Source organism: Muntiacus reevesi, chromosome 4, assembly GCF_963930625.1.
Source record: "Muntiacus reevesi chromosome 4, mMunRee1.1, whole genome shotgun sequence".
Taxonomy (NCBI): Eukaryota; Metazoa; Chordata; class Mammalia; order Artiodactyla; family Cervidae; genus Muntiacus; species Muntiacus reevesi.
Window position 1 is genome coordinate 143,536,582 of NC_089252.1, and position 25,507 is coordinate 143,562,088.

A 25,507-nucleotide genomic window follows, 5' to 3' on the forward strand; every position below is an offset into this window, starting at 1 on the left:
TCCCCTTGCTCCAGCCCTTCAAGGGAGTGATAGCAGCTCACCAGGGGTCAGCCAGCTGTCAGGAGTTAGACAGGGGTGTTGGCACTGGATGCTGGCAGCTAGTCACAGCTAGGGACCAAAGGGGTTTTCTAAATTCTGCTTTCTGGGGGTTCCTCTTCTATTTCATCACAATTGACTAAGTACACATGTTCAGTATGGGAGTAAATGTAAACCTGAGCTTCCTGTTTAGTTGGTGGTAGAGACACACACGAAAGGTTTAATTATGGGCATTCTTCATAGTAAGGGTTGAAAGTGAGTGATGCAAAAAGTGTCGTAGCAGGTGACAAGTTGGCTCACGTGGTCTAGAGTCTTCAGGAAAGGCTATGTGAAGGTGAGGGGACAGGGGTGCCTGAACCCACTTGTATGACTCTCTGGAGTTTCCATATTTGATCTCAGTTATTCACTAGAGTCACCCTGTGAAGATAGGGTGATTATCTTTTTTTTGCAGACTAGGAAACTGAGGCTCAAGGAGCTAAGTGTCCAAGTCATGGGACCAGGAGCGGGCAGAAGTCCAGGTTTTGAGATGCCCAACTCAAGGATTTTCCCCACACCATTGCTGCTTCCTACCTGGGTCCCATCATCTTTTCTCCACTTATCCTGCTTTCTCTGCCTCGACCTGACTCAGAATCCTTGCCTTCAGGCCACTCTCTCACTCTGACCCATCCCAATCCCTGGGTCCCCTTTTCTTCCTCTGCCTACTGGTTTTCTCCTGTGTCTTGGACCCAGGGGCTGAGGCTTGGCTTATCTTTCTTACCAGAGTTCCCTGAGGGGGTTAGGATCAGGACTAGGGCTGTGCAGACCTGAGTTGGCCAGACTAATGTGGCAAGCATCCTGACTTGACTGGGACTGTCCTCGTTTAAGCACTGAAAGTCCAGGTAAAGAGGGGCTATTGGTCAACCTGCCAGGATCCGAGAATGGCTCTATGTATGTTTGTTTAGTATGTTATAGTTCTTTGTGCTTTTTTACTTGCCTTATGGGATTGACTTTGTGAGGAATAGATTCTCTGATTTCTTTAAGTTTCTGAGGTTCTACAGGAGGTGACTTGCCTAAGATCACAGGTCCGTGAAAGCAGAGCTGGGTGCTGCAACCAGCTCTGTGACTGTAAATTTTAAGCTCACTTTCTCTTTTACATAGAGTCTACTGGAGACTGTCCACTAAACAATGGCCCAGCAGTTAGGAAGGCATGGAGGCTGCCCACAGAGCCCCTCCCAGCCCTGGGATGCCGCTCACTGTTGCTCCCCAGCACTTATCTTGCTCTAGCTGTTGGCAGCTGGGACTTCAGTCTCAGCTTTTGCAAAAGTATTTACTTATTGCACAAAAACAAAGAAAGACATAGGAAAAAAATCCACCTACAATCCTTAATAAACCAATTCACTTCCTATGCTACTTTTTAAATTTGCCTTCTTGGCATTCTTAATTTTTATGGGTTCATAGCAGAGATACCATTGTGTATTTCCTCATTTAACATTGTATCATTCTGTAATGATAATTTTAGATAATTGTATCAAAGTGGCAAGCCATCATTTAGTCATTTTTCTGAGTCTGGACGTTTAGGGCTTTTCCCCCTCAATAATATTTGTCATTGTTATAAGTTTTGGATGAAAGTCACCATCCATTTAGTTCTAAAGGGCAAACACACATTTTTTTTATAGGCTGACACTGATGCATGTTGAATGAGCTTTGCCTACACTTGCTGTCTGGGGTAGTGCTTTCCAAAATATGGTCCACAGGTACTTTATTACTGGTTTGAGAGGAGATACATACAAAATATGAGAATAATCATTTAGAAACAAATTGAAAATATTTTTCCTTTTAGCAATGGAACAGGTTTGGGGCTTTGTTACTGGTTCGAGAGGAGATACATAAAAATATGAGAATAATCATTTAGAAACAAATTGAAAATATTTTTCCTTTTAGCAATGGAACAGTTTTGGGTCTGTTTAACCTAAAAATTAAAAAAAATGAGGCTTGTATTTCATATACCTTAAAGAAAATCTCCTTTTGGTTTTCTCAGGTGGTTAAGTGGTAAAGAATCCACCTGCCAATGCAGAAGATGCAAGTCAATGTGGGTTTGATCCATGTGTCAGGAAGATCCCCTGGCTAAGGAAATGACAACCCATCCAGTATTCTTGTCTGGAAAGCTCCATGGACAGAGGACCCTGGTAAGCTACTGTCCATGGGGTCGCAAACAGTCAGACATGACTGAGCATGCATGCACACAAAAGAAATCTCCCTTTAAGGGTAATTCATTTTTATCCAAAAGCATTGGTCTACAAGAGGTTGGGATGGGAAAAGAAAAAGAAAAAAGAGAGATCTGAGGATAGTTTGTTTCTTGGTCTAGAAGACCATGTTAAGTCCTGCGAGATGCTCAATGAATCTACCACCACAGACCTTTGGTGCCATAGGACCTCATCTGTCTTGCACTTGAGGAGCCCGAGTGTATGGAGTGACACATGATGCACCCAGAAAGTGTGGGCAGCCTTGGGCAGAGTCCCCTGCTTTCACTCGCACTCAATGACCACAATACTGTGATCAAGATTTGGGTGATGATAACGGTGGGGAGAAGAACCAGGGTGTAGGAAGATTATTACTATTGCCCTACCAGGATAATGCTGGTGAAGTCTCCACCCTGGTCCTAGCTGTGGTTGCAAGGAGACTGGACACCCCCTAGATTTGCCCCAGATCTCCTGGACACACCCCAAAACCAACAACTCAGGGTGGAGTTTCTTAAGAAGATATCAAGATTTGGGGGGAAAACTGTATAGAAGTTTCCAGCTACTTGACCTGCAGAGACTGTTGCATTCTGATCTCTAAATGGCAAGAGATGAATGATAAATAATCGAGTTGGGGAAGTTTGTCTGTAGCATGGTTTCTGCAACTCATAGGTGTGAGATTTTAAACAGATGTTGCTGGCAAGGCAAACTAAACACAGATACTCCCCTCCCAGGCTTCAGAAGGTGCCCAGCCCAGCAAATGCATGTATATATAGGGACTGAGCCAGACCTCCCGCCAAAGGAGTCATAGCTCCTTCCCTCGCTGCTCTCTGCCTCCTTTTATTCCCTTTCTCTCGTCTGCATCTCTGGATGCTCCAGGAGCCATGAGCCACCAGTTTAGCTCCCAGTCAGCGTTCAGCTCCAGGAGCAGGCGGATTTACAGCTTTGGTTCCTCTGCGGGCTCTGGTGGTGGGAGCTGGGCTGTGAGGTCCATGTGTCAGGCCCGAGGGAGGTGTGGCAGTGGTGGTGGTGGGTATGGGAGCCATGCAAGGGGGTTTACCTCCAGGAGCCTATACAATCTGGGTGGCAGTAAAAGCATCTCCATCAGCCTAGTGGGGAGAAGTGCCAGTGGTTTCTGCCATGGTGGGGGAGCAGGAGGGGGGTTTGGAGGAGGCAGGAGCTTTGGAGGTGGTGGTTTTGGGGGTCGTGGCTTTGGAGGTGGTGGCTATGGAGGAGGTGGTCTTGGGGGTGCTGGGTTTAGGGGTGGCAATTTGGGGCTTGGGGGCTTTGGTCCTTCTTGTCCCCCAGGGGGTATCCAAGAAGTGACCATTAACCAGAGCCTCTTACAACCACTTCACCTGGAGGTGGACCCTGAAATTCAGAGGGTTAAGATGCAGGAGCGGGAGCAGATCATGGTTCTGAACAACAAGTTTGCCTCCTTCATTGACAAGGTGAGTGCCCCAGGGGCAGGCAGTCTCTGGGCTCTGACCAAATGACCTTGTACCCTGCCGCCTCTCACCACATTGTCTCTGGTGGTGACAGTCACTTCCAGTGTGTGTGTCCTGGGACCTTAAGAAAGCATGAACTTCATTTAGACCTCAATTTGACTTCTTGAGGGGTTCATCTTTACCTTTTCATTTTGGCAGGAAAGCAGATCCAAGGAATGAAAATACCCATCAGACAAAATACATGATGTAATCTTACTCATCATTTTCACTTTCCATCCATCCATCCATCCATCCATTCATCCACCTACCCATCTATCCATTTACTCATTCATCCATATACCTCTTCACCCATCTACCCATTCACCCACCCATCCACCTACCCACCTACATAATCATCCAACCCACACACATTTACTAAGCTTCTGTTACATGCCAGACACTCCAGGTGTTGCAGGGTGACAAGGACACAGGTCCTGCCCTCAAGGAGCCCCAGATCTAAAGGGAGGAGGATTGTGACAGTGTGTGGGAGGTGTATTGATAGAGACAATGCTCTCTGGGCCATAGCACAAAGGAGGGTGTGATGCGCTCTGGGCTGATAAAGGTCTTGAAGGTGGAGAAAGAGTCAAACAGGTTCTCAGGGCAGAGGGGGTTTCCAGGCAGAAGAACCAGGAGGTTGGAGGGTTTGACGCTTTTAGGAAATTTCAAATGGTTACAAATTCTGGAGAACATGGCACAAGAGAGGAAGGAGGAGGGGAGTGGAGACGGAGACACAGAGCAGGGGGAGAGAAGCAAAGTGGGTACACAGCAGCAGAACCAAGCTGATGACTCTGGTGGGATCGCTGGGGGTGAACGCCAGTACCCTGCTGCATAGGATTCTGTCTGAGATCCTCATTTTAGCTCATCCAGGGCCAAGAATGGGCCAGACGGAGCCAAAATGAACCCCTTCTCCCTAGTTTAAACCTTAGGTTGGATTGGGTCAGGTCCAAACCACCAAGCAGGGGCTAGTAGAAGAGATATGGAAAAGACCTTCCACCAGCATTTCCTTTTATCCAAAGGTGATGGAGGCATGGAAGCCACTGGAGGCTCCCCAGAAATTTCTTTACCTTTGGGGACGTAGTGGGAAGCACCCTGAGATCCAGAGACCCCTGCAGGCTCAGTGACATTCCCTCAGGCCTCATAGAAGTTCAGTGTTGAGGCCAAAGCTTGACCTATCTCTGACTGCAGGGTAGCCATTGCCAAAGTCCACTGTTGGTCTGTGTACTGGCCTCTGGTAGCTGGGTGAAAGCTGGGGCCAGGACACAGTGGGTGAGTTGGGGGTGAAGGGATAAGAATGTTGAGGTCCAGAGGCAGCCAAAGAGGAATTAACAGAGCAAAGTGCTTCTGACTGCTTCTGATCACCTTGGATGAGGCATTTGGCTGAATATCATCACACCTCAGGTATAGGCAGGGACTAAGAGGGCTTGATGGGAACAAGGAGATGACAGATGAAGGGGACGCCACTGAAAGCTCAAGCCAGATCAAAGGCAGGAAGAAGACAGCATTGGGGATTGTTGAAAGGGCCACGGGCAACTGATCTCCTGAGACTCTGATTTGACTGTGGTTCCTGCCATTAACCAGAGAAGGCAATGGCACCCCACTCTAGTACTCTTGCCTGGAAAATCTCATGGACAAATGAGCCTGGTTGGCTGCAGTCCATGGGATCGCTAAGAGCCGGACACGACTGAGCGACTTCCCTTTCACTTTCATGCACTGGAGAAGGAAATGGTAACCCACTCCAGTGTTCTTGCCTGGAGAATCCCAGGGATAGGGGAACCTGGTGGGCTGCTGTCTATGGGGTCGCACAGAGTTGGACAAGACTGAAGCGACTTAGCAGCAGCAGCCTGCCATTAACAGGACATCTGTTCAGGTTTGTGGCATAGGGCTGAGGGCAAGGTTGAAGTGACTGTGGCTTCCTGCCCTTCCCTAAGGGCCTGGACTGTGATGACCACGAGGAGAGTACTTATCCAGGAGGGCTCTGGCCTGGCTGGAAGAGAGAAGGCTTCTATCACAGTGGCTTCTGACCCTGCCTTCTGACCTGATCTTCTTGCTTTTGTCTTTAATCTTGAATAGCCTATTCTCAGCACCACACCAGTGCCATCCTTTAAAAACATACATCACTCCTCCATTTGAACCCTCTGTTGGCTTCTTGTCTCATCAGAAATAATAGCCATGATCTTATATATAAGGTCCTATATGATCTGGCCCTCTAACCCATAGTTGCTGCTATTTCCTGGCTTGCATTTGTGAGACTGAGGTCACATTGCTGCTACTGGGCAGAACCACTCTCAGGCTGTAAGGTTTAGTGAGCAGAGTGAAGGCAGGAACTTAGCTCACCAAGGTACAACTCAGCACAGTGACCTTGGACACCTTCTCTGACTCTACCCCTGTTTTCCTTTTGCTCACTGGCACACTATTGCATCCCTCATCCTCCTGTACCCCACCATGGTCCTGCCTCAGGGCCTTTGCACTTGCCATTCCCTCTGCTTGGAACTCCTCCCTCCGAGGAGTGGTCCAGCCAAAGCCCTCATATCCTTCAGGTCTTTGCTTACACACCACTGTCTCAGTGAGGCCTCCCTGATCTCCCTATTTAAAGGAGTACCCCGTATCAGCATCCCTACCCCCCATCAGTGTGTTACTTTTCTCCATGGTCCCTACAGCCATTCAACACACTGTATAGTTCACGTTTGTTTCCTTATAGTCATCTCTTCAAATAGATTGTCAACTCTTGGAATGCAGGGATTTTGTCTGTTTTACTTATTTATTATTTATTTACTTATTCTGGGTGTCTCCAGCACCCAAAATACTGCCTGGCATCTGATAGCTGCTCAATAAATTTGTGTTCAATGAAAAATTGGGTAAACCCTTCAGGTGTCAAACTTGGGCTCTCAGAGAGTGGGAATGGAGACAAAGGCTATTAAAAAAAATTTTTTTTAAAGTCAGTGGCAAAGGAAAGGGATCCCAGGAGAATAGGATGAGGGACCCAGTTCTTCCCACAGAGACAGTGCCCCGGCTTTGTTCAGCTGAGCTTGAATCCTCTGTTCAGGGCAATGAGCAGGGTGGATGGTCTACACTAGCAGCAATGCCAGTGTCCTAGCATTTCATTAGTCCATGGTGTTTATGAACTGTCTTCTCTGAGCTGGGAGCTATGTATCTACGGGTCTCAGCACCTGGTGTCCACTGGAGAACAAAGCCTGCCTTCTTGGGGCTCACATCCCATTGTGGGGAGAAATGTGCTAAAAACAAAAGACTGAAATCATGATAGATGGCACGGGGAAAAGAAGAGGGGTTATGAAGGGGAGACCCCAGGAGGTGCCACCCTAGTTGAGATCTAAAGGGAGACTAGGATTTCGCCAGGCAAAGGGTTGGGGAGACCTAGGCTGTTGGAGGCACCAGGAGGTGATTGGAGTGTCATTTGCAGGGGGAGAGGGCCACAGGAGGTTGAGTGGCGTGTGCTTTACCCAGGAAGAAGCTTAACTCCATGTGATGCTAAGTTTGATCTGGGTTACCTGGGCTTCTCCTGAGTACTGCTGCTGGGACACAGCCCAGCAGTGTTTGGGGGCCTCTGGGGAAAGATCATGATGGTTTTCAGTGATTTTTATAGCGGTTAAATCTCATGAAAATTGCCTGGCACCCCCTGAAGTCATCTTCTGACTCTGCAGTTTGGGTGACCAATGAAAGCCATAGTTTCTTCGCCTGGGGTGGGGGCTCAGCCTAAACCCCTAGCACTCAGAATTGTCCCACTGCCCCCTCATTGTTTGACATGGAGCTTCCCCGTGGGACCATAAGATCCTTACCTCTGGTCCTCACAACACAGAGCAAAGGGCTGTGAACGAGCGCCCAGTCTCTCCCCTCCCTGGGATCGCCACCAGAGCAACAACTGGCCAGGTGGTAGGGATTTCTCACGGGGATGTCACAGACTGGGTGGACAAGCTGTGAGGGTGGCTGCTTTATCTCTTGCTTTGGTAAAGCTAACAAAAACGAGCCATGGGAAAGAGTGTTCTCTGGGACAGTCTCAAGGCTGGGAATTCTGTCCCCCCTCAACTCCTTAAGCATTGTGGAGAACTATCTTCATGGTTCTGTTCTGACAACACAAAAGAGCATGTTAGCCTCCTCCCCCACCACTCCCCACATCTCCTGGGCAGCTCCTGGAGGGCATGTGTGTGTGTGTTTGTGGGTATGTGTGGGTGGGTATGTGTATGTGTGTATGTGTGTGTACACACACCTGAGCAAAACATGGAGAAATACACAGTCCTCACTTAAGGCATGGAAGGGGAGGCTCCCCCTGCAGGCGGCCGGTGGAGGTAGGACGAAAATTGATCATCACCATGGGAAGAACAGTCCAGGACTGGATCTGCACAGCCAGCCAGCTTTCTGGAGCCTGTACTTGACCTTCGCCTGCACAACTTTGGGGGAAGAAGCAGTGAGAACACAGGGTGAGGTCTACTCTCCATCCTCTGTGCTAATGAAGGAAACTGAAACATGGGGATTTCCCAAATACTAGTTTGATCCCTGGGTTTGGAAATAAAAAAGCGTTTATTGGACTATAATGAGATTAGTTATGGCTCAGATGGTAAAGAATTTGCCTGCAATGCAGGAGACCTGGGTTCGATCCCTGGGTTGGGAAGATCCCTTGGAGGAGAAAATGACAACCTGCTCTAGGATTCTCACCTGGAAAATTCCACGGAGAGAGGAGCCTGGCAAGCTACAGTCCATGGGGTCGCAAACAGTTGGACACAACTGAGTGTGCACATACAACTCACACACAGGCATCATCAAAGTCCTACTTTGGGGCATTAGAACTAGTCACATAACTTAAAAAACATACTTACTTTAAAAATTCTGTCCAAAATTCTTTTCGCTCTTAGGTTATTACAGAGTATTGAGCAGAGTGCCCTGTACTATGCAGTAAGTCCTTGTTGGTGCCTATTTTAAATATAGTAGCGTGTAGATGTCAACCCCAAACTCCTAATTCAAGAATTTGAAAAAGAATAGATACATGTATATGTATAACTGAATCACTTTGCTATACACTTGAAACTAACACAACATTGCTAATCAACTACACTTCAATATAAAAACATGGCTAAAATTTCACTTTTTTAAAAAAAATTCTGTCGGGGTTATGAGAACATTTAAACGAGGTGACCTTCCTGAAAAACACACTCGGCAGCAGTTGAGGTGGTGGGTTGCAGGATGGGGGCACCTGGGCTAGTGTGTTCAGGAATCGGTTTAATATTTGAAGCCAAAATTATTCCTCCCCTTCTTTTACTTTCTCTTCTCCTCAATCACATAAAGTGTCTCAGCCACAGAGAGACATGAGCCCTGGGTGTGCCAGAGTTTCAGATGCTCTGGGTCACCATTTCCTGAGGTTGGCATGGGGAACTGAGGGCAGGGATGGACAACACTACCATGCAAGCTGATAGAACCAAAGGAAACAGGGTACCACTCAGATGGAGGGGACTTGCCTTCAACAGCAGAGTTCAATTAGTGTAATTTTTCGGCAGGTTGACCTTGCAGTCATTGGTCAACCATCAGAAGTCATACTGTATTCATGCAAACTGGTCCTAGAAAAAGAGAGCCCTCTGACCCCCGGAGGGGTGTCCTGATTCTCTGAGGTCTGGATATGCTATGGGGCTGCACCTGCTTCTACCTGTGGGAGTGCTTCTTGGACCCAGGGCTTGGGGGGTGAACTTGGAGGTTTTCTGTTCTTAGGTGCGATTTCTGGAGCAGCAGAATCAGGTGCTCCAGACAAAATGGGAGCTACTGCAGCAAGTAAACACGTCGACTCAGACCAACAACCTGGAGCCCATCTTTGAAAGCTACATCAGCAAGCTGCAGAAGCAGGTGGATTTTCTCAGAGCGGAGCAGATGCGCCAGAGCTCGGAGATCAGGAGCATGCAGGATGTTGTGGATGACTACAAGAACAAGTGAGGCTCCAGGAGGAGCAAAGGGGTGGGGAGGAACAAGACGGGAATGGTTTACGGGGCAAGGCTTACTGTGAATGGGTGAGGGGTGGCAGGGCCCTGGACATCAGGCGTAGCCAGGCAGGCTCTGCACCACTGCACATCTGCATGGGCACCATTTTGCACACGGTAGCCCCGGAGTGATGGTATTGCCAGTCAGCTCTCAGTTGTATTGGATGGGGAGGGGAAGCAGAGGATGTTCATGGATGTTGGAGTCACACAAGCCTGGGTTCCAGTGTGGGCTTCATCACTTTCTGACTGCCTGCAAGGGCATCTTTCTAAGCCTTTGGTTTCACATTAGTAAAGTAGGGATAGTGAGTACCCTCCTTGCTGAACTATTGTGAGAGGGAGATCTGTGGCTCTCAAATTTGAGCGTGCACCAGCTTGTTGAAATCAGATTGGTCTGGGATGGGCCCAGAGGGCTTTTATTTCTAATATGCTTCCAAGTGATGCTGATGTTGGTGGTCTGGGAGCCACATATGGGGAATCACTGGTTTAGATAAAATATTCTTAATAGTTCTTAGGCTGTTTTTGCACATATGAAGCACTCAACACGCAGTAGCTATTATTAGTAATAATGGTAGGAGTGACATGACTTGCTTAATTCTAGGTCAGCTGCTCCTGTCCCATACAGGCAACTGAGCAGCCTCCCCCCTGCCCCCGTCCCCCTTGCTGGGGGGTGTAGGGTGCTTCTCTTAACATCACCTTGACGTGCTTACTGCATTGGGCAGTCACATGTGTGTGTCAACAAGGGGGAAATGAAATGCACACTGAAGGTGATGGGGTAGAATGGCAGGTGAAATTTTTCTCTCTTTTAAAAAATTTAGTAAAAGTGGTTGTTATTTAGGTTCTCATTTAAAAAAATGATCGGACTGGACAGATATACAAAGGTAAGATATTAAAATAAAAAGGACATTTTGGGGACGTTCTATGTGGCTCTAGATTTTCCACATTGGGGGGTTGTGCCCTCTGTTGACCTGGAGAGCCAGGAGATGACTCCAGCTGCTTGTCAGTGAGAGAGGCAGGCCCTGGCAGGGGACAGCCAGAGTCCAGGACCATAAAAGTTTGGGTGATTCCGAGCTTCCCACTGCAAGGAAAAATCTCAAGGAGCCGAGGTCAGCCCTTGCAGCCTGTCTATGTTTCTGACCTCCCTGCAACAGGTATGAGGAAGAAATCAACCGGAGGACCAGCAGCGAGAATGAATTTGTTGTCCTGAAGAAGGTGAGGGATGGGGGTGTCCAGAGGGGGACTGTGGGTTCAGGAGGCTGAGAAGAGGCAGGGACTCCTTTGGGATGCAGTAGAACGGAGGGGTGGACAGGTGAGTTTGGGGGCCAGCTTGTTGGCGGTGGTCCCCAAATGCTGGGGCCCTGACCCTGAAGCAGTAAGTCTCAAAAGTGTGTTGCTAATGTGAATCTTGAAAAGTTTTTGAGTTTTTAATCTCTCCAGAGTCCTGAAAGTGGAATTAAATTAATGGGCAGCATGTGAGTGTGTTGTGTGGGGGCCTTAGGACCTGGGGTGTTTTGCATGACTGACCAGGATGAGGAGCTGATGAAAACTTCCTTCTGGCTGGGAAAGCCCAGGTTTGCTGGCCCCTTATTTGACTGAGGGGAGGAAATTTGCAGGCTAGGAAATAAACCCAGAGAGGCTTTGCCACTTGCCCAAGGCTGCCAGATAGTTGGTGGCAGGGCAACCGAGTCAGACTGTCTTCACTTACTGTTCAGGATGTGGATTCTGCATATCTGAGCAAAGTGGACCTACAGTCCAAGGCAGACACTCTGCTTGAGGAGGTCGATTTCCTGAAGTATTTATTTCAATCGGTGAGTCAATATCTCAAATATTTCTATGAGATGATGAGCTCAGTTCTCATAAGAAGCCCTTCTCTTTTCTACATCTGTCAGGGGGTATGGGATGTAAGAGGGGGAGGTCTGACACCCAACATTACCCCCTGGGGATGCCTCTCCCCAGTCACCTCAAGTCTGCGGGCCTGGAGTCAGAATCGTTTCAACCCCCAAAGCTCAGGATTCCATATGTGGGGACTTGGAGATGGGAGGTGGGAGATGGTGAAACAGTCTCTGCTTCCGTCTGGAAATGAAGGTTAATGCCCAGGACATATGGGGTAAAACCAACCAGACAGCTTCATCAGCACTGGGGAGTAGATAGGCCCATCAGGGAATTCTGCAGAAGAGGGTAGTGTGGGTCTTAAAGGGAATGCAGATGAAGACTGGAGAGGTGGGGATAACACACTCCTCCCAACCCTGGTCCAGCTTGGAGGCACCTTCTCTGGACTGCATGCTGTGCTGGGAGCTTTACTGGGTCTTGGGTATCTCCAGTCTATAGATGAGAGAACAGGGGCACTGAGAGACTGAGTTCCTTGCTCAGTCACCCGGCTGGTTAGCGGTGGAGCTCAGATGCTAAAGCGAGTCTGAGCGTCTACACACATGGAATCCTTTCTGCTGCCTCTGGGAGCTTATGTGATCTTAAGGAACAAGTCTCTCTGGCTGGAGGTCCTGCTCAAGATAGTGGCCAAGCCCGAGTAAGGAGGGATGGAGGGTCCTGGAAAGGCATGATGGGCGGCTCTGAGTTCAGCCTCTCTTCTCCTCTGAGCCTAGATCCAGATGCCTGTACGTTTAGTGAAGGTCCCTCTGGGAACACAACAGTGATTCTAAGAGGTTTTCCCAGAGAACTTTTCTCTCTCAAGGCTTCCTCAGAGAGCCTTGGTGGGGGGGGCAGTAGAGGGAAACTGAGGTCCTGGGAGGGGACTGGAAGAAATCAGCCTGTGTTCCATGCCTTGCAGGAGCTGTCTCAGATGCAGACCAACATCACCGACACCAGCGTCATCCTGTCCATGGACAATAACCGCTCCCTGGATTTGGACAGCATTATCGATGCTGTGAGGATTCAGTACGAGGAGATTGCACAAAGGAGCAAGGATGAGGCTGAGGCCCTGTACCAGACCAAGGTGAGCATCTCTATCCCCAGCCCAGGCCTGGTACCCTGAACCGAGCATACCTCCCAGAACTTGTATTGTCTTTTTCTTATTTCTAAAGTAAAACATGTTTGCTATAGAAAATTTCAAGATTACAGCTAAAGATTACTCATATTCCACTACCAATATGAATATGTCAGCATATTTTCCACTCGTTCTTTGTAGCTAACCTTTACTGAAAACTCACACATATCAGGCACTGCACTAAGTCCTGTTATACACAGAATTTCATTTACTCCTTACAACAACGCTATGAGGTAAAGATTCTTTTATTGTTTTACCAATAACAGAGTATGAGGTTACCAATTTCCCTTGGCTTTTATGGTTTGGAAGTAGCAGAGGCAGAACTTAATTAAATTCAGGTGTACCATCTACACATCCATGCTCTCAGCCACCATGATGTTTTCTTATTTTTTCATAATGATATCTTTAAAAATATCTTTTTATATTTTTCTCTTTCGTTTATTACTTGCGAATACCTTTCTCTGACATTAACTATTTGACATCATTTTTAAGAGCAGTGTGGTATTTCATGGTAAGAATATGTCTCCAGTTTTCAGATAAACATCTTCGTAGCTAAATTTTGGGGCACATCCTCGGTGACTTGTTTAACATAAATGGACTCGGAACTTTCTGGAGGGCGAACACTGGAGTTAAGAGTCAAAGGCCAGTCACTAAATTCTGAACACCCGGCGCTGGTAATTTGTGGATTACCTGTGACCAACTCCAGTTGTGGCTGGCCTCTATCCCACTGTCCTGCAGGCAGGTGTTTTGAGTGCCAGATGGGGGAGACAGACGGTCAACAGTGAAGACTTCAGAATGCAGAGATGCACTTGAGCCCACGCTCTCCCTTGTTTTCTTCAGAGGCACCCACCCCACTCTGCTTCCTCTGTAACAGTCATTGAGCCCCAGTTTTGTCGATGGCCTGCAGGTGGAGGTCCTCATGATGGGGCCCATAGACACAGGAATGGAGATAGAGAGGAAAATGTGAATAAAGAGGGAACATGCTGAGGGCCTCTGAAGAAGTAAGGTCCTGAGTGTTAGAGAAATCATTCCGGAAAAGGGGAGGAAGGGATATGGTGGGATGGGAAAAGTGAGAGGGGCCCAGTATGGGCAAAGTTTAGATGTGGGAAAAGGGAGGTAAAAGGGTGTATCAAGAAGTAGGTTTGTCTTGTTTGGTTCTGATTCTGAAACTCTGTCTCGAGATATAGGCGCCTGTGTGTGTGTGTGTGTGTGTGTGTGTGTGTGTGTGGTGTCACAGTTCAAATGAGGGAGGTTTGGTACAAGTGTAAGTGTGTGTATGGGGGATCACAGCTCTAGGGAGGCTTACTCTGGGACCTTCCCTAGGGGAGAGCAGCCTTGGGCAGGGTCTGGGAAGGCAGACTCACTCTTTCCTGGAGAAGTGTGTGATGAGCAGAAGGCTGACCATGATGCTGCCCTTGACCCTCAGTACCAGGAGCTCCAGATCACAGCGGGAAGACATGGAGACGAGCTGCAGACCAGCAGGACGGAGATCTCCGAACTCAACCTCACCATCCAGAGGCTGCAGGCAGAGATTGGCAATGTCAAGAAGCAGGTGAGATGGATGCTCAGGGTGGCTGATCAGAGCTTCTACCTCCCATAACCCTCTGCCTCATGAAGCTCTGGAAACTCATGCCCCACATGGTTCTTCTCCTTGACTGTCTCCCGAGTAGATCGAGCAGATGCACACCATCATTTCTGATGCAGAGGAGAGGGGACACCAGGCCCTCCAGGATGCACAGCAGAAGCTGCAGGACCTGGAGGCCGCCCTGCAGCAGTCCAAGGAGGAGCTGGCCCGCCTGCTGCGTGACTACCAGGCACTGATGGGAGCTAAGCTGTCCCTGGACGTGGAGATTGCCACCTACCGCAAGCTGCTGGAGGGCGAGGAGAGCAGGTGGGCTGTGTCTCTGGGCCAGAGCGCAGGCAGGCTGCAGCCCTGGAGCAGTGGGATTTTTTAGAGAGTCCCTATTTATACAATCCCAGCTTTCCTGGGAATTGGAGAAGGCAATGGCACCCCACTCCAGTACTCTTGCCTGGAAAATCCCATGGATGGAGGAGCCTGGTAGGCTGCAGTCCATGGGGTCGCTAAGAGTCAGACATGACTGAGCAACTTCACTTTCACTTTTCACTTTCCTGCATTGGAGAAGGAAATGGCAACCCACTCCAGTGTTCTTGCCTGGAGAATCCCAGGAACGGGTGAGCCTGGTGGGCTGCCATCTATGGGGTCGCACAGAGTCGAACACGACTGAAGTGACTTAGAAGCAGCAGCAGCAGCTTTCGTGGGAAGATGGGTAGCTCAGGGTGAGCAGGAACGTTCAAGTCAGAAGCAGAGGACGTGTGAGTGGGCAGCATCATTGTCATCATTGTCCTGTTCCCAGTGCAACGTCCCTAATACCACAACTTAACCACTGCAGCCAGGTGGTGACCCCCAATGCTAAAAGGCTTCATGAAAATGCTTCAAATTCCCTCTGCCTGCACTGGTTCCCTGACCTCCCTGCTCCCAACACACCTCCCCTGCTCCTGATGTCTCCTGGCTGATGATTGCTTTCCTTCAGGCTTTGCAGATAATGCTGACTGTGTGCCCCTTGGTTTTTACAGGATGTCAGGGGAGCTGCAGAGCCAAGTGAGCATCTGTAAGTAGCAGAGCCCAAGAGTGGGGCTGGTTGGGGCTGGGGGAGGGAGGGCCCATGAGAAGACTGGTCAGCAGAAATCTGGCAGCAGGCATTTTGTGTTCAGTCCTACACAACGAAAAGCAAAGTAAGAAGGACAACTGCACAGCCCAGAGAAATAGGTTGAAATAATATACGACCTTACTTCTCCTTTATTTTGATTTTTATGATGCTTAATAATCAGCAGTGGCTTAGAATTCTTCAGGGTGTAGCAATAACGAAAATGCGCCCTGACATCCCTTTGTATTAGGAGGAATACTTCTGAAATGTGGGAGACTTTCATCCATCCTTTTGGCAAGTCAGAAGCTGCCAGTGATGAAGGATGTAGAGGGCTGCTCCGAGGGTAGGTGCAGGCAGGTCCGCCCTGCCCAATCCTCTGACCCCCGTGTGGGCGGTCCTTGCCCCCACAGCTGTGCAGAGCAGCCAGCTCACCATCGGCGGAGGTGCCCGGGGCTCTGGAGGTTACGGCGGAGGCGGAGGTTACGCCGGCGGCGGGGGTTACGCCGGCGGCAGCAGCAGTGGAGGCTACGGCGGCGGCGGCTTCCGCGGAGGCTCGGGCGGCTACGGAGGGGGCTCTCGAGGGGGCAGTGGAGGCGGTTATGAGAGCGGCGGTGGGAGCCACGGAGGGAGCAGCATAAGCAGCAGCAAGTACTGGGTCAGAAAAGGCGGCACCTCCGGAATGCAGATAATCCAAACGTCTACCAGCACCTCCCACAGGCGAATCCTGGAGTAGAGCGCCAGGCTTCCGGGACGCCAGGCTTCTGCAACGCCTCGCAGGCACCACCTCCTGCGCCCACCCGCCACGCCCTTCCTGACCCCCATCCCCTTACCTTTTCCCGATGGGTCTCAGCAGTTTTGCCAATACATTCCACTCTCGACAGGGAATCAGGTGGATAATCCCAAACGGAGATCTCTATTTGGAGAGCACTGACCGGTAGTCCAAACACAGCCGGGCACATTCTCACGTCGGATGCCTCAGCGGGCCCTGCTTCTGTCCCTGGGGACACTTGCCGATTATGGAGAGTTGACGTCGAGTATACCACGTTTCTCACTCCAGGCTCCCTTTCTCACTCCAGGCTCCCCTTCTTGCACCTGGGCTTCTCTGTGAATAATCCATTCCTTAGGGCTGGGGTTCCCAACCTCCAGGATCTAATATTAGCCTGATGACCTGAAGTAGAGCTGATATAATAATAGTAGACATAAGATACACAATAAATGTAATGCAGTTGAATCATCCAGAAACCATCTCCCCCCACCCTCTGGTTCAGGGACAAATTGTCTTCCACGAAACTAATCCCTGGTGTCAAAAAGGTTGGGGAACGCTGCCTTAGGGGACTTGAAAATGAGGTCTTTGGGTGAGTAGCTGAGGACAAGGCAGGCCAGCTTGGTAAGGAGAACTTCTGTGCCAGGGGTCAATTCCTGCCTCTTGGTCTGTAGCCCCATCCATTGCTGTTGCTGGAGAGTGTGGATTTACCCATCTGACACCTGGGAGTCCTGTCTAGTCCTGATTCTGAATCTCTGTGTCAGGAAACATTATCCCTTGGGTTAACAGCCCAAGACGGGGTATCCAGAGAGCAGAAATGCCTGTCCACGGGGAGGACTGTAACTAGCAGTGAGTGAAGGAGTCGATGGACTGCAGTCTGGTTCTATTCTGTCCTGACTTCCTTTGGAAGCTCCATTCTTTGGAAGTGTGGCCCTCCTGAACTCTGCTTCAAAATGACCCTCTGGAGAATTGCCCAGCAGGCTGGGCACATTCAGCCCAGCACTGATCTGTCCAGGTGCCCAAGCCCTGAGGAGTTTGAGAATCACACTTGGGTTTTGGGACGGTTCAACCCTGAACTAGTCTGCAAGCTGCCCGTTGTTAGCACGGTATAGCTTCATGCTCTTCCCAGATTGCAAAGTCCCTCCTGACTTCTGTTGTCTGTGATTCTCTCTTTGTGAGACTCTGACTGTAAGATACTTGAGATATGCTGGAGAGGACAGGATGGGGAAAATATGACCAACTAAGGGGGCCTTGTGGACCTTGAGAGAGGGCTGGCATTGCTGCTTAGATCTGGATTTACCTCTGCTTGTTCGCTGAGTCCTAATACGATATCCATGTCAATGACACTCTTGAGGCATCTGCTGGACTCAGTGTGGGTTCCCTAGGAAGTACTGTGACCTCATCAGTTCCTGGTTGAAGGTTTTACCTTGAAGGGCTTGACATTTCTGGTGTCTCTACAATAAATTTTCGGTGCTCTCCAAACTGTTGTTTGATCACATGAGTTTACTCTTTTTTCTTTTTTACTTTCTGCAGGCTTCTGGAATTATTCATAATTGAAAAGTAAAGTTTACAGCTTTTATTAGTTTTTTATTGCATGAGTAATAGTTGATCCTCAAAAACCTTGCACACACAATCATACTAATATAAACCTTAAAGTGGCTGATCTTTGAAAAGTCAGTTACACATTTGTTCAGGAGGAATTTGTTTTGCTCCCATTGTGTGGCAGGCAGTGGCCTATGCACTGGGAATGTGATGTTGAATGAACACATTTCGGAATCTGAAGGCACTCACAACACAAACGGGGAGGGTTCAGTGGGAGAGGAAATTGGAGTGTGGGCCCCCATGGACCCCCTGGCCTGAGGGTGGAAACAAGGCCATATTGAGGACAGGGGCAGACCCACTGCACAGGAGCAGTGGGGACCACAGGCGGTGCACACGCTGGGGAAGGGAAGTTTGGACTTGAAGGGCTAGAAAGTAGAACAAGTGGGGGAACAGAGTCAGAGCAGCTATGGACATGGAGTCAGGGAGGGGCTGACTGCTGACATGGAGTCAGACGGGGGGATGGTCTGCTCAGAGTCTTGAAGATCAGAAAGTGTGAAAGTGTGTGTGACAGGGGACAGCCAGGTAGGAGAGACTGAACTGGGGAGAGAAGAAGCTGAGGCCATTAACTCAGCAGAGTTTATGGTTGGGGTGTCTTTAACTGATGTCCCCGAGGGAGGCAGAGATGCAGAAATTCAAGGGTGGAGCAGGTTAAGCCATCACCTTCTCCTCTGTGATATTTCTGAGTCCATGTAAAGGAGTCACATAAAAGATGTGACATGCTTTCTCATTCTCTGAAGGAATACAGATGGCATTTGGATATGGGAGTCATTCAAATAGACCTGCAACTCATTCTGATGAGACATCGTGTTCTCATGTGTACCCCCACATTCTCTTGGAGAAGTTTCTCCCCATCTCACCTGTCTTGGAAGTAGGCCTGCGGGGCAAGAACTGGGAAAGGGAAATGTGGGCAGAGGGGCTGCCCAAGGGGAGGGATAAAGGGAGCAGACAAATACAATTTCTACACATCAAAGTCAAAGAGCACAGAGACCAGGATGGGAAGACATGGATAAACAGCAGTGAGTAGAAACATGATTGAAAGTATTCAGCTGACGGTGACAGCACATGAGAGAGTAGTGCCCTGGCTTCGAGGACAGGCATGGGGACCAGGAAGAGTGTAATGTGCAGAGCCTCCTTTTTCTCATCTGTAGAAACAGCCTAGAAGAGATGACCAAGATGGACAGGTGGGAATGCAGCAGATTTGGCTCAATATTAGAAGCTTCCTTTAATTGATCCTGATGTGAGAGAGGCCACATGGACTTAGCACATTGTAAGCAGAGGTTGGCTAACCATTTGGCAGGAGGTTGAGGGAGGGAGTGAAGGATGGGTGGGGTTGTGTATATGGCAGCATTTCACGTCTTTGTTGCCCTAAGAGTTTGTGCAATGAAGCCTAAGAAAAAAGGAATTCTACTCTCTATTTTATATTTGGGAAAATTGAGGTTAGATGCCAAGGAAGGATCACGTCATGGAGAGGCCAAGAGCTCTCTAACCAGGACTGTTTTCTGGCATCACCAGACCTATTTCAGGGTGTGGATTTGATTATCCCTGGGATCATGCACGTGTGTAGGATGTGTATGATGTTCTTAGGGAATCCAAATTGGCTCTGGAAAAAAATACAAGGGCAAGGCCAACCAGAGGCCATCTTTCCCATACTTCTCCTTCTGGGCAGGAGTTGGGATTGACTCAGAAAGCATGGCCCTGCCTTTTCTTTTCAGAAGCCCTGACCATCCCCATCATGGAAGACTGGGGGGCAGATGGAGGGAACTATGTGCCTGAATCCAAGGATTCTTGAAACAGAGATTCTACAAAGCAGTGAGTTGTGAAGGTCAAGGAGAAGGAAGGACCTTGTACTCTAAGGAGAAGTTTCACATGATATTCTGGGGCTGAACAATGGGGCTGGGCTCCCAGACCAGAGGAGGTTTCCTGGTACAAACATTGTTTCTGTTAGAGACAAGGAGAGATCCCATCAGGAGCAAATGCCTCTCATCTTTAGCTCATCCTGGTGAAAAACATGAATGGGTCTGCAGTCCTTTACTATGTACAAAATGCTTTCACATGCCTTCTCTCAGATGATCCTCACTGGCATTGGGAAAGTGCTGTGGAGATCACATGTGGTCCCTTCCACGGGCCATAAGGTGCGCCATCCCTGCCTCTGGTCCACGCTTTTCCTGCAAGGCAGATACTCAGAGGGAGAGCCAAGTAGACCCATCCACCCACCAGCAGAGGGGCAGACAGGCGGGAGCATGGCACCCAGGGCGGCAAGACTCCCAGGGAGAGTGTGCCAGCTGACCCTCCCTCTGAGAGGCTGGTGCAGGGCGGGGAGCTCTGGGAATCTAAATGTAATCCCACCAGCTTCTCATCTACATAGATTTCGATCTTGAGACACAGTGAAGAGGAGGAGCAACCACGGCTCAATAAAATTCTCACTCCGTCTGACAAGGCGTACGTCTCTGGGCTGGGAAAGTCTTTGGTCTAAGGAAGTCTGTAAAGAATGTCGCCTCACCCTCAGTGACCGGCCCTTTGGCCCAGGAGGTGTCTTCAAATTATAAGTCAGGGGCTCTGATGGTTCCTCTTCAAGCTCAGTGTAACTCCCATTCTTTTGTTAGAACCACTGCCCTGGTTTTTATCAGCTTTCTGATCAGTCCTGGAAATTGTATGTCTTCAGATTGATCAATGCTATGTTGCAAGGCTGAGTTGGGAACTTGGGATGCTGGGAGCTTCTCCAGCTTGGAGGATCTGTTCTGAACATCCCAGTGCTATGCCTGAAGGGCTTTTAGGGGTGTTCCGGTGATGTGGCCCGGCTTCCACACCTGTCGTAGTGTGCCTGGCCCCAGGGATCGTCCCCGCCCAACAAAGCAGGCATCCCATAGGGAGGGTTATCACCAGCCTGGTCTAACTCCCTTCAGCTCAGGCGCACTCAGCGTTCCTTTCTGTAGTGGTGGGCCCCTAGCTTCCTATTACAGATTTATGGACCCCATGATTCCCTTAGGTTTCTTCTCACAAGATGCCCTCATTTCAAGAACTTGAATTTCCTTTCCAGGTCTTTTCACTGCTTTCAGTGAACCATGGGGCTTGTTCCAAAGCTTTTCCTGATTATCATGTCTTCTTCTAGGTCCTTCCAAATGCGAAGGCGAGAGAGAGAATCCCTGCTCCCTCTCTCTATCATCTACTACACTTCAGTTTCCCTGTAAGTTAGATATAGTCTCTATTTTATAGATGAGGAAAGCAAGATCAGAGAGGGTAAGTGACCTGCCTAGGGTCACACAGCTAGAAGTTTGCAGTCAGGAGGTAGACTCTATGCCTCAAAGTAAGACAATCCCTACCTCTCTTCTTCCACATACTCATCTTGAACTTCCTCTTTTCTGGCCTCTGCTCTGCTCCAGCATTGCCAGTGGGTGACTGCTGGGGGCCTCCTTTGCTATCCGTCTTGGAACAGGCTGCCCCTAGCTCTTCACCTGTCTCCGCTCTGTAAGGAGCCCTTGCTCTGCTGACTGCCTGCTTTCAACATCTCACCCCGCCTCCCCATTGTCTGTGATTCTCCTTTAGGCCTTCCAGGCTTTCGCTTTCCCCACTGCCCTGAAATTTTCTTCTCCCACGTCCCTGGTGGAGTCCCGCAGGGCTGGGTGGCTTGTCATTGCATGTTTCTCTTTGACGCTTTTCTCAGTCCCATCCCTCGAAAAGCTCTCAAAATAACACCACACTGCCCCTCCCTCTCCCCTCAGCCTGCCTGTGACAGCCTCATCTCAGTGATCAGTTCTGGGGAGTGTGTGTGAAGATCCTGGGGATTGGAGGTGCTCCAGCACTCTGTCTGGCACTGTTAGGGACAGGAAATCCTGTGGGAAGCTGGGGAAAGAACAGGGCTAAGAAGGCACCCAAAGACACAGAGGACTTAGTCTTGCTTTCAGAAGGCTGACAAAGCAACTGAGAGACAGCAAACACATATGCACCTGAGTGAAAATGAGCCAACCTATACATCAATATGCATTTGAATCTGGCAGCAACTGAGCTTTGGAAAAGAAACCAGTGGAGCAACTGAGTGGTGTTAATCAAGGAACACTCCCTGGAGGAGTGGACCTGTCCACTGCTCAGTGGAACAGACGAGATATAGGCATCTGTCTTCAAGGCCTACTAGACCAAAACCAGATATTCAGGCCCAGAAGTTGAAGAATTGAGATCTTGACTATGGGCAGGAGTTTGAAGACAGTTGCCAAGGCAACCTGAAGGTCTTTTAGAGAAGAGTAGAAGTAGGCTTGGAAGATGGAGTGACACAGAGTAAAAAGGAAGAAGAGAATTTGGCCTGGGCGATGTGTGAGCCCTGGTAAGAGGGTGATAAAGCTGAAAGTGATGCAGGTGGTGGAGGCAGGCCAATGGCAAGAAGAGACCCATGGGATGGATGAAGGAAGGCATGTACTTGAGTCTAATGAGCTGGCCTTGTCAGTTACCACCTGGGCACATATTTATGAACATAAAATGTCTTTTTTTTAAAAAATTGGAAGATAACAATTTTACAATGTTATGTTAATTTTTACTGTACAACAAAGTGAGTCTGCTGTATGTACACACGGATCTCCTCCCTCTTGAGCCTCTGTCCTCCTACCTCATCCCACCCCTCTAGGTCATCACAGAGCACCAAGCTGAGCTCCCTGTACTATACAACAGGTTTCTATGATGTCCTTTCTTTAAAATGGAGCTAATAACTCCTGCCACAGGGACTTTTTGTGATTTTTAAATGAATTGTAGCTCCTACACACAACTGGTGCCTGTCAGTGTTAGTATTTCTTTCTGGTTGCATTTTGCCTTTACTTTTATAAGTGCAAGGAACACAAATAAGCCAGAAATGAGGGCTTCTGGTTATCGTCTTTCTCCCATCTTTGCTTTTTAATATCACCACACACTCATCACCATCCTGGGGACTCGGTAGGACACGAACTTGGTGAGCAGGCAGCATTTCAGTTTCCAGTCGTTTGAGGTGACCTCAAAAGTAAGCAGTGAAAAGATAATGGAAGTTTGATTCAGGAATTGGAGGAATCCCAGGAATTGACCATATGACTTGGGAAAATTTTTTGACATCTCTGGGTCTGCCTTCTCACTTTTTTGATAGGCAGGTTAGATGGTGGCATCTTGGAGGGATTCTCTTCCCACTCATTTACAGGAACCAATTCCCCCAGCCCATCCTTGAGGTCTTCTCCAGTTTCAGAGGAATAACACTTGAATCAGAACCAGAAAACTCAACTTCTAGTCCCAGATGTGTCTTTTCCGAGCTGGAGTATTTAAGATGCTGAATCTCTCTGAGTCTCAGTTTTATGTTTCATAAAATGGCTTGAAAACAGCATGACTGCTTAGTTCTCAGGACTCTTGTGGGAATCATGTCTGCGTCTGTTCTTGGTGAGGTGTAGGGTGCAGATATAAGCTGATGGTTATTTTATGCCTTCTTGTTGCTTCTAGTAGCAGCTAGAGTAGGTTTTGCAGTTCTGTAAATTGTCTACGGACTGTTTGACTATCCACCTCTTTGATTCTTCTCTATGTCAGTTTCTTAGTTTGAGGTTGGAAGCATGGATCACTGCAAAGATTAGTTGTGGGCTGGCAGAGGTAGGAATGAACACACACACACTCACACACACGTACACATATGCACACCCCTCCAAACTGCTAGAAGGAATCGGTTGTGTAGTGATATGTCTCATGAGGGAGTGTGCTGAACTAAAAGGATTTTGATTGCCTGTTAAAAGATGATTAGGCAACAGGCATCACCCTGCCAAGACCATCCCAAGTCCCATTGTTCCCAGTGAGGGACAAGATCCGATTACTCATTCCCTTAAGAGATGGTTGGTGTAGCAGCTCAAGAATGGTAGCTTTGGGACAGAGTCTGAGACAACAGTGCCATGGAGATGAGGGGAGGGGGAGCACTGGGGAGGTGAGGGGTACTTTCTGGAGGAGAGTGTAGGGCAAAAACTGTGGAAAAGGAGGATGGAAAAGGCACAGTGGTGGGGAGCACACTGGAGAGGGTGTCCTGCTTCGTAACCATAGGGTGATGGGACCAGATGGTCTTTAGTGACAACCTCCCTCCTGCGTAGTTTGTATTCCCCAGTGGAGCCCTCACACTTAAGTCTATGACTGATCAGTACCACTCAGGGTAGCTTAAAGCCAGCTGAAGTCAGAATCCACTGCTTACAGAGTCTTCAATTCTGTATTTACATGCCAGGGTGAGAAGCATGACTGGCTTCTAAGAAGTGTCAGAATGAAAGTCTGTGTAGGGTCCAGGTCTTCCCAGATCCCAGTGCCACTACTGCCCATTAAGACTAACCCAAGTGCTGCTCTCCAGGAAGGCCCCTGGGGTTTGTTTCCTGACCCACTGTAATGCATGCTGGGTCCTTTTGCATCTGAATGGCAGCAAAATCCAGATCACCAACTCGATGGACAGGAGTTTGAGCAAACTCCGAGAGGTGGTGATGGACAGGGAATTCTGGCCTGCTGCAGTCCATGGGGTGACAAAGAGTCAGACACAAATGAGCGGCAGAACTGAACTGGCAGCAAAATCCCTACTGAATTCTGAATCTCCCCTTCTCAGAGTAAACTGGAAAAACATTTTCCAAGCACGTGCACATGTATGGAGCCATGGACTCAAAGGGATAACACAGGCCTTCTGCCCTTGGAGCTCTCTGCAAGGGAATGGCTTCCCATGCTATCTGATTTTACACACAGTGGGCAGCATACCCCGAACTCAGCTTCTGTGCTGTCATATGACACGTGGGTTAGGGTCTTGTGCACTGCAGCTTGGCATCCCCTGTTCAAATACCAGCCATGCTGTCTGCCATCTATGTAAACTTGGCAGGCTGTCCAATCTCTGTGTCTCAGTTTCCTCATTTTAAAAATGGGTAGTATAGTAGCATCTATCTCAAAGCATTTATTGAAAGTTAATATATATAAAGCTCTTCCCTGGTGACTCAGTGGTAAAGAATCCACCTGCCAATGCAGGAGACGTGGGTTTTATCCCTGGGTCAGGAAAAGCCCCTGGAGAAGGAAATAGAAACCTACTCCAGTCTTCTTGCCTGGGAAATCTTATGGACAGAGGAGCCTGGTGGGCTACATGGAGGTGCAAAAGAGTTGTACACAATTTTGCAACTAAAGAACAACATGTAGACTAGTTCTGGTACCTGGTCAGTTATTGATACATTATTATTAATTAGCTATTCTTATTCTAGCTTGCCATTTTAATTACTATCATTATTTTTTTTGATGTTATTACTATTGATATTATTGTTGTCCAGAAGCAACTTTAACCCCTCAGGCCAACTTTCCTGACTTCCATCATTGTTCTCTCTTCTGAATCTACATCCATCTCCTCATACAGTCTAGTGTGAGTCCTGAACCACTCGTCAAGTCTCACTGCCACTCCTTTGTTTTACAGAATGTATGAAATAGCATCTATTTGTTTATCTCATTCTCCATATGCTTTTGTGTGTGTGTGTGTGTTTGGCCATACCTCGTGGCTTGTGGGATATTAGTTTCTGATCAGGGATTAAACCTGTGCTTTCAGCACTGGACCACCAGGGAATTCGAGCCATATAGTTTTTCGACTGGTATTTGCATGCCATCCATTTGCACCTGTTTTCTCTTGCTGATTCTGCCCTTGTTCTGTTCCTGCTCTGGTCAACCTCTGAGGAGAAGGAAAAACCAGAAAACTAGAAAAGAACAAGCATCTCCCTTCTGGGCCTTTCAGAGCACAAACCCACCCACCCATTCTGTTCCATGATAGTTCCTACTTCT

General features: G+C 48.6%; 1 protein-coding gene across 1 annotated transcript; it reads left to right on the forward strand.

The window, feature by feature from the left end:
* Positions 1-3,136: 3,136 nt before the first annotated feature.
* KRT77 (keratin 77) lies at positions 3,137-16,111 on the forward strand. The gene is made up of 9 exons (XM_065932065.1): positions 3,137-3,703; positions 9,452-9,666; positions 10,863-10,923; positions 11,424-11,519; positions 12,497-12,661; positions 14,139-14,264; positions 14,383-14,603; positions 15,308-15,342; positions 15,789-16,111. The coding sequence occupies exons 1-9, from the start codon at positions 3,137-3,139 to the stop codon at positions 16,109-16,111; spliced, it is 1,809 nt and encodes a 602-aa protein (XP_065788137.1).
* The last annotated feature ends 9,396 nt before the right edge of the window (positions 16,112-25,507 follow it).